Here is a 7,917-nt window from a genome sequence, read left to right as displayed (position 1 = left end):
ATTACCTCTGTTTGTCTGTGTTTGGTTATTGTTGGACGACTCTTTGTGAAGGAGTGTCCCAATTTGTTGTCTGTGTTTCTGTAATTTGGTTGTTCTGTAACTTCTCTCTACTTTGTCGTCTTCTGCATTTCTAAGAAGCCCTGCCTTGTTTGTTTAAGTGTTGACAATACCGCTGACAACACAAATCTTGGGTTATGAACTCTTGCATTAATTACTGTACTGGGCCTAGAGAAGATACAGTTAATTAACAGTAGCTAAAACCTCCCGTTAGCTATTAGGACGCCGACTAATGCCTGACCTCCCTCCACTCCTCTCCTGCTTCATCCCTCCCCTGTCCCCTCCTGAACCCTGAACCCTGTCTTTGTTGTTCCCAGAATGTAAACTGAGTGTAAATCAGCTCAGTACTGTTTTCTCTGTCTTCAAACTGGCCTCTGTTTCTATCTTGATCAACAAATTTTTACCCCTTATCCCCCTGCATACGACGTTTTCACAAATCTACATTTTACCACTGTGCCTGATTACTTAATTCATTTTTTTTTTTTTTTTATCAATGATCAACAGGATCTGTAGTGGATGCCAGATACTGTGGAGAATATCCACTCATCAGATGATGGATGAATGGGCTACTTACTGTGTGCGATGCTCACTTGTAAATACACACCTAAAGCACCATGTGGCTGCACGCACTATTGACTTCATCAACCAGCTTCTGTAATTCAGCTGCCTTTAGTGGAACAACGATTGTAACAGATAAAGCTGCATGTCCTTCCTGTTTCTTTTATCTTAAGAGCCTGTTGATGACATAGATTACTTTGAATAACAACACTCACTCCATATCTATCCAGGCACTTAAGCATAATTTAGCTCCCTGTCTGGTTTTAGCGTCAATCTTAAAAAATCATTGTTATTTATTTTATTTTGTTATTAAATACTCAAGTAAGGTAAAAGTACCTCAGATTAAGTACAAAGCTTGGGTAAATGTGCTTTGTTACTTTCCACCACTGTTCCTCACCAGGCCTCAATTTACTCGGGTGCTCCAGTTAAGTTATCCCACTTATCAGCATTTCAGACACTTATGCATGGACATCTCTGCCCCACTGAGCAGTGTGGACCAGTGTGAGCAGTGTGTCAAGTGTGGACCAAGGACCTTGATCAGTACATTGGTGTGGTGTGGTGTTTTATTATTTGGTCTTCAGTTGCTGATGCTTCAAAGCATCCTGACCAGCAGATGATACACCTCAGTCTTTTCTTGTTGTTTTTCTTGTTTGTCTGTTTGTTTGTTTGTTTCTAGCTTATGTGGTTCCCTTTTGCTGTGTTAATGTAAATTAATAAAGCAGTTGATCACAATTTCTTTTGCATATTAAAGAAAACTTGGTGAATTAATTAGAAAATGTGTACAGAAGTCTGTTAGTGCCCTAGTTAAAAAGGTTGATTTTATTATGCTTCTCATCCTGACTGGATCCACAGGTTAATCACAGGGATTGACTTAACCCACTGTGTGATTGATGAGAACCACGCAAATATGTTTCAGTTCCAGTGAGTTTATTTTGACCACACCATATTGTTTCCGCACAATTGTCTGATGAATCAGCATTTCTGACTAAAATGAACGTAATCAGGTAAGAATGCACAAGCCTCCAATGTGCAATGTAGTACAAAACTGTGTAAAACAATGTACATAGTCACTCTGATGTCACCAGTCATTGTGAAGCTCAGTGCCCGTGGCCATCACCACCGTGGCAGTGCCTGTCTCCACCAAACTCCAGGCTAATCCAAAAATGGGCAGAGAGGTGGAGTGTGGGTGGAGTTGAGGGGGGCTGAATGAAGCCTGGTTGCTGAAACCTAGCAGCTAGCTCTCACTCAAAGCAGCCATACCCATAATTATGTATAACATTAAGCTTCAATATAATTCAAATGACTGACATATAAAAAAACATCCTCTTACACTCATGAACAAGCAAACTGGCATAAGAGACCACAACCATTGTTTGTACCAGGCTGTAAACATGTTTAATTCTGCTGCAAAGCTTGGTATTTTAATATGGGGGTCGATGAGGATTGACTCGCCAGTGAAGCCAGCATCAAGTGGCCATTCAAGGAACTGCACTTTTTGGCCCTTTGTATTGGCTTCATTTTTCAGCCCAGGAGGTCGACACTGGGCCTGAAGAATGCAGAAAAAGCAGAGAATGGATGACAAATGTATTAACAGACATCTGTTGAACGGTGCATTCACTGTTCAAAAGCAGATTTATCTCCATTAGCAATGCAGCACTGCCCTCCACTGGCCAATGGAGTACTCTGTACCATAGGGGCATCCAAGGGGGTAGTTTTTATTCATTCATCTATTGAGCAAGAGGCAGCTAAGGACCACAAAGATTACAGAGATGGCTAAATCTGAAACATCTTTTCATCAAAGGCGTCATGTTGCCTTTTTGCCACACACATTAATAGTAGCTCAACACTCTAACTGCATCGATATTTACGTCATCTGACTAACCAATGGAAGGTAACTTCCTTACAACAGCAGGAAGACAGACCTGAACAGTTGCTATTACGAAAATTAGGAAGTAGATGATCAGTACTGTCACTGATTTGGAGACAGTTACATAAAATCTAAAACATCAGTAAATGCAGTATAATATTCAGTGAGCAAGGAATATAAAAGAAGAATATTGTTTTGTATATTGAAAATGTTGTATTTCTTCTTGTTGCAGGAATTCACAGCATTACCACAGTCAGTAAAGTGTCAGTAAAGACTGGAGATTCAATCTCTATCCCATGTCTCTATGGCTCACAGTACACAAACCATGTGAAATACCTCTGTAAAGGATATTATTTTGACTCCTGCTCATATGAAGCTAAAACAAACCAAAGAAATTCAAGAAAGTTTTCAATCTCTGATGACAAAAACCAAAGAATCTTCACTGTGACTATAAATCATCTGACAGAGACAGACTCTGGTTATTACTGGTGTGCTGTACTCCTTGACTTTCACACACTCAGAGCAACAACAACAGTTTAGATGTGAACCAAAAGCTGTGAAGTGGCTTCGCAATTAAAAGATTAAGATAGTTACTAAATTAAACAAGATCCTCTGTATTTTTCTACTTTATCCGATCATCTAATTTTTTATTTAGAATCTCCAGTACATGCCGTATCGAATGGAGTAGGACAACCACAGGCTTTGCTTGGGTTGTGGTATAACATCAGCTTTTTTTGGTTAACAGTGTGACAAATGTGTGTTTTGACTATTACAACAAAGTGTCAGCCGTCATTATTTTGCAAAATAAAAACTGAAAATTTTAAAACGTACATCTTCATAGCTGTTATTTTACCAAAAGCCTTTTATCATTTTTTGTTTTTACTTGTTTTTCAAAGCACTTTGTAACTTAAGTTTTAATAGCTTGCCGTGTACTCACTTAAAACAAAATGTAGGTCCATAATTATATGCGTTGTCATCAAACCAAATTAATGTTACTGCCTTAAAAGGAGGAGGAAGATTTCAACAGCTGCTTTTGCACATTTCAGAGCAGAGGAAGTAGATAACTAGTCAATGCATTGTGTTGCATGTGGCTTTGTCTGGCTCCGCTCTCGGTGACATGGCTGTTCATCTCAGACTTCTCCTCATCCTCACTGGACTCACAGGTCAGTCAGGGATCATCTACAGAGGTTGTGTACAGATGTTTAGTCTTTTTCTTGAGCCGTCATCATGTCAGATGAACAAGGCATGAGGAATTAGGAACAAAATGTCACATGTCATTCTTTAAATTTCAGTCAGATGAGTGACACCAGTTTGTCTTCAAATTATACATGATTTGGAGACAGTTACATAAAATCTAAAACACCAGTAAATACAGTTTACTTTCAGTGGGCAAGGAATATAACAGAAGAACATTGTTCTGTATACTGTAAGTGCAGTAAAATGTTGTATTTCTTCTTGTTGCAGGAATTCACAGCATAACTACAGTCAGTAAAGTGTCAGTAAAGAGTGGAAAATCAATCTCTATCCCGTGTCTCTATGACTCACAGTACACAAACTATGTGAAATACCTCTGTAAAGGAGATTATTTTAGCTCCTGCTCATATGCAGCTAAAACAAACCAAATAAATTCAGGAAAGTTTTCAATCTCTGATGACAAAAACCAAAGAATCTTCACTGTGACTATAAATCGTCTGACGGATAGAGACTCTGGTTTTTACTGGTGTGCTGTGGAGATTAATGGGACAGATGTTAAAGAGTATTTTCACCTGTCAGTCACCAGAGGTAAGAGCCCTTAAAGCATCTCTATTCAAATCCTTTGTGACATTTGAACAATTTTGCAGGAAAAACACAAAGGAAGATCTCAGTTTTTGCTCTGGAGACAGTTTTTAATCTACCCACAATTTTTTATTGAATTTGTTTTCCCTTAAGGTACACCCAGACTTTATGTGGATCATCAGGAGATTACAGCATTAATCGGAGAAGAAAAAAACATCAATTGTTTCCATCATAACTCTGGAGGAATGAAGTGGTGCAGGCTCGGCGGCTCCTGTGTGACAAAGTCGTCTGGATCAATAGATGGAATATCGGTGACCATCAATGCGAGGCACCCCAGTGTTTCTACTGTGACTATGAGTGGACTGAGGACAGAGAGCAGCGGCTGGTATTTGTTTGTCCAAGGAGACTTCCAGATGCCAGTGCATCTAACTGTTACTCAGAAACCGACCACTGGTAAGTAATTACACATTCATAATATTTGTAAAGTACAGTCATTTGTAAATGTTTAGGTTTAATATAGATGAGATTCTATGTTTTATTACTGACATATTACTCTGGTATTCACTGGATTGTATTTACAGTTACAGGAACGAGCAGTTTAAACCCCTTTCCACCTGCTCCAGACTCTGTGAATCCCACAGACCAACCACCAATCACAGATCAGGCTGAACCCGACAGGTCAGACGGCTTTGTGTCTGCATGCAGCCATATTGCGGGAATGTTTAAACAAATCTGTTTATCTTAATCCATTTGCACTGTTTGTTTTTAATGTGTGCAGCAGGGGTCAAGCTGACTTAATGATCTTCATCATACGCTTGAGTTTGCTGATCTTCTTTGTAACGGTGACCTCGTTCATCTGGTTTATGCTAAAAAGACAGAGTAAGTTTCTGCTGAACTTTGATGAATCGAATTTGTGCCAAAATGACTTATTATTTCTATATATTTTTACTTCAAATGCAGAGTATTGAGCATTATTGTCACTCAGCACTGACAGTCAGTAAATTGAGTTTTCACTTTCATTTTTAGAGCGGACCAAAGTAGAATCATCAGCCACAACAACGGTATGATTTTCTGATTCATTTCCCACAACAAAGAAGGAGGCGTGCTATTATGACAATCTGCTTCAATGAAATCAGTAATAAAGATTTCAGGGACTATGTTGTACTGTCCCTTTACAGCTGCAGGGCTACTGTGTACTACTGCTGATGAATATCTATAAGTTAAAATACATACGATACATCTTAAGAATGAATGTCAACCTTGTTGATCTTTAAGAGGAGAACACAGTCAGCATGACATGACATTAAAGGTATTTATTCGTTCGTTCTGTTGTCATGTTGACGTTTCTTATCCGAACGAGTCTAAAAAAAACAGTGTGTAACCTTTATGTAAATGATATTTGGTTTGTTCTTTCATCAGGGTGAAGAGGAAGGAACATACATTAATGTTAAACATGTGAAGGGGAAGGTAACACATAGCTTGTATTACACAATGTTACTGAACTGAAAGGCACACACAATCTAATTTCTTATTCCCCACACACATCATTCATTGAATAAAGCAGCAAGAAAAGAAGCAAAAACAGTTAAACTGTTCATCTGATCTCTTCTTGTCTGTCTCGTCCTGTTTACCCAGAGGTCGGACGCTGAGATGAAGAGTGATGAAGAGTGATGAAGACGTGACGTACAGCTCTGTCTTTTGCAGTAGAACTACAAACTGTACAAAGTGTAAATTTAAACAAAGCCTCATACTGTTTCTCACATTCATAGTGAAGCTTTTTTGGCAAAATGTTTTAGCCACATTAGCAGTGTGGCTGTATGGATGGAAATGTCTGTCTGTCTGTCTGTCTGTCGGTCCACCACCTAGTCAGTTTTCATATAATTACAAATCAGTTGGCCTGGAGGGGCTTTACAATCTGTAGTACATGTAACACCCTCTGTCCTTAGACCCCTGTCTGACCTTCATGGGACTCCTTTTTTCCTCCTTTTTTTTTGCAATGTGTCGTCTGCTGTTTTTTGATTTTGCAGTAACTTCTTACTCCTTTCCTTCATTTTGAGGTTCTACCCATTTTTCCCTCCTCAGCATAGCTGTGAGAAGTGTTTCCCAGACACATCCACAAAAGCATTCATTCAGCAGTTTTTAGTCCAAAGTTTTTTCATGAACATGGATGTTCTGTTCAGTGACGTTTGATGTAAAATGAAGGATAAACTTTAAGTTACATAAAAATAATAATAAACTGTCAAACTAATAAATATGAGCAAATGAATTCAACAACTGATCTGCCATTTTCTGTCTTCATCCTCCTCTAACTCTTCTCGTTGAATATATTGATCACTTCTGGCTGAAATGACACTGTCCTGATTTTTCAGATTCCACATCTCATTGCTTTGTTTTTGTTTTTTTCCTTTTAATTTGATTTTATTTGCCTTATGACTCCTTTGTTTGGTTGTCCTTTTTGTTAATAAATTCATTGAACTGCACCAGCTCTGTCTTCCTGTTTTTTGTCCTTGACATAATTCCAACATCCAAACTGACCATAGACATGAACCCAGCAGACATTAGTTCCTGTTTGGAGAAAGTAAAAGATTTTGAATCCATTATGCACCACTTGCCCTTCTGTTTGGACAATGCTCTGGAGTCAAAGTATTTGTCAGGAGCCATAACCTCCTTAGAATCCATCATTTATTCTTAGTGCTGGTTGTGGGAAATTCCAGACGTGATCAAAATACATTAGGAAATAGATCTTCTTGAAGCCAGACTGGAGAATCAGAATTCCCCCAATGGCTCCAATTTTACTCCAAGCATGGGATCTGTCAGCCCTCTTTCGGTCCCAGGTTCCCGACTATCAGCCCAAGCTTCAGTCCCAGCTCCTCAGCCATCAGACCCACTGCCTGCTGGCCTCCTGTCATCTCCAGTTCCTGAGGCTGTTAGCCGGAGGCCTGTTTGCCTCCTGCCAGCTCCCACTCCCATGTTGGCTAGTCACAGGCTTGCCAGTATTCCGCTAGCTCCCATCCTTTAGTCAGCCAGCCAACATCCTCCCTGCCTTCAGCCATGTCCCGTTCCTGATTTGGGCCCCAAGTTGGCCACCACAAGAAAGAAGCCGAGGTCCCGACAACATTGTGCCTCACCGCTGCTTACATCTTTGTCCTCACCACTGCTCAGTGTCCCAGAGGACCCGCGGCCCAGTGTCCCAGTGTATGCTCCTCCAGTTCCTATGTTGATCACCACCAAGTCTGCTCCTGATCCCCAGCCAGCGGTCCGGCTGACATCTACTCCTGGTTCTCCATTGGTGGTCCAGCCAGCACTCACGCCTGTGCTGCAGCTGACTCCAGAGCCAGAGCTGCAGCGGCCTCCAGTTCTTGTGCTGCAGTTGCTTCCCACCTTCACCACCACCTAAAGAGCCTCATTATTCCTTTGAGCTTGTTGATCATCATTGTAATGGTGACCTTGTCCATCTGATTTGTGCTGACAAAGCACAGTAAGTTTTGATTAATTAAATTCATACCAAATGCATGTGCTTGTAATTTTTAAATATTTATTTTCAATACACATTATTGTGCATGCACAGGGTAAAAGGAGATTTATTGTTTCACTTTTAGAGCAGACGAAAGAGGCGCCATCAGCTATGACAGCAGTAAGATGCGGTTATTTATGTCTCA

The 7,917-nt window shown here is 40.0% G+C and overlaps 1 protein-coding gene across 1 annotated transcript; it reads left to right on the top strand.

Moving 5' to 3' along the window:
* The first annotated feature begins 3,599 nt into the window (after positions 1-3,599).
* LOC143328322 (polymeric immunoglobulin receptor-like) lies at positions 3,600-7,655 on the top strand. The gene is made up of 5 exons (XM_076743396.1): positions 3,600-3,645; positions 3,947-4,264; positions 4,412-4,711; positions 4,840-4,936; positions 7,421-7,655. The coding sequence occupies exons 1-5, from the start codon at positions 3,600-3,602 to the stop codon at positions 7,653-7,655; spliced, it is 996 nt and encodes a 331-aa protein (XP_076599511.1).
* The last annotated feature ends 262 nt before the right edge of the window (positions 7,656-7,917 follow it).

Source organism: Chaetodon auriga, chromosome 11 (genome assembly GCF_051107435.1).
Source record: "Chaetodon auriga isolate fChaAug3 chromosome 11, fChaAug3.hap1, whole genome shotgun sequence".
NCBI lineage: Eukaryota > Metazoa > Chordata > Actinopteri > Chaetodontiformes > Chaetodontidae > Chaetodon > Chaetodon auriga.
This window is presented reverse-complemented; position numbering and strand designations above follow the sequence as displayed.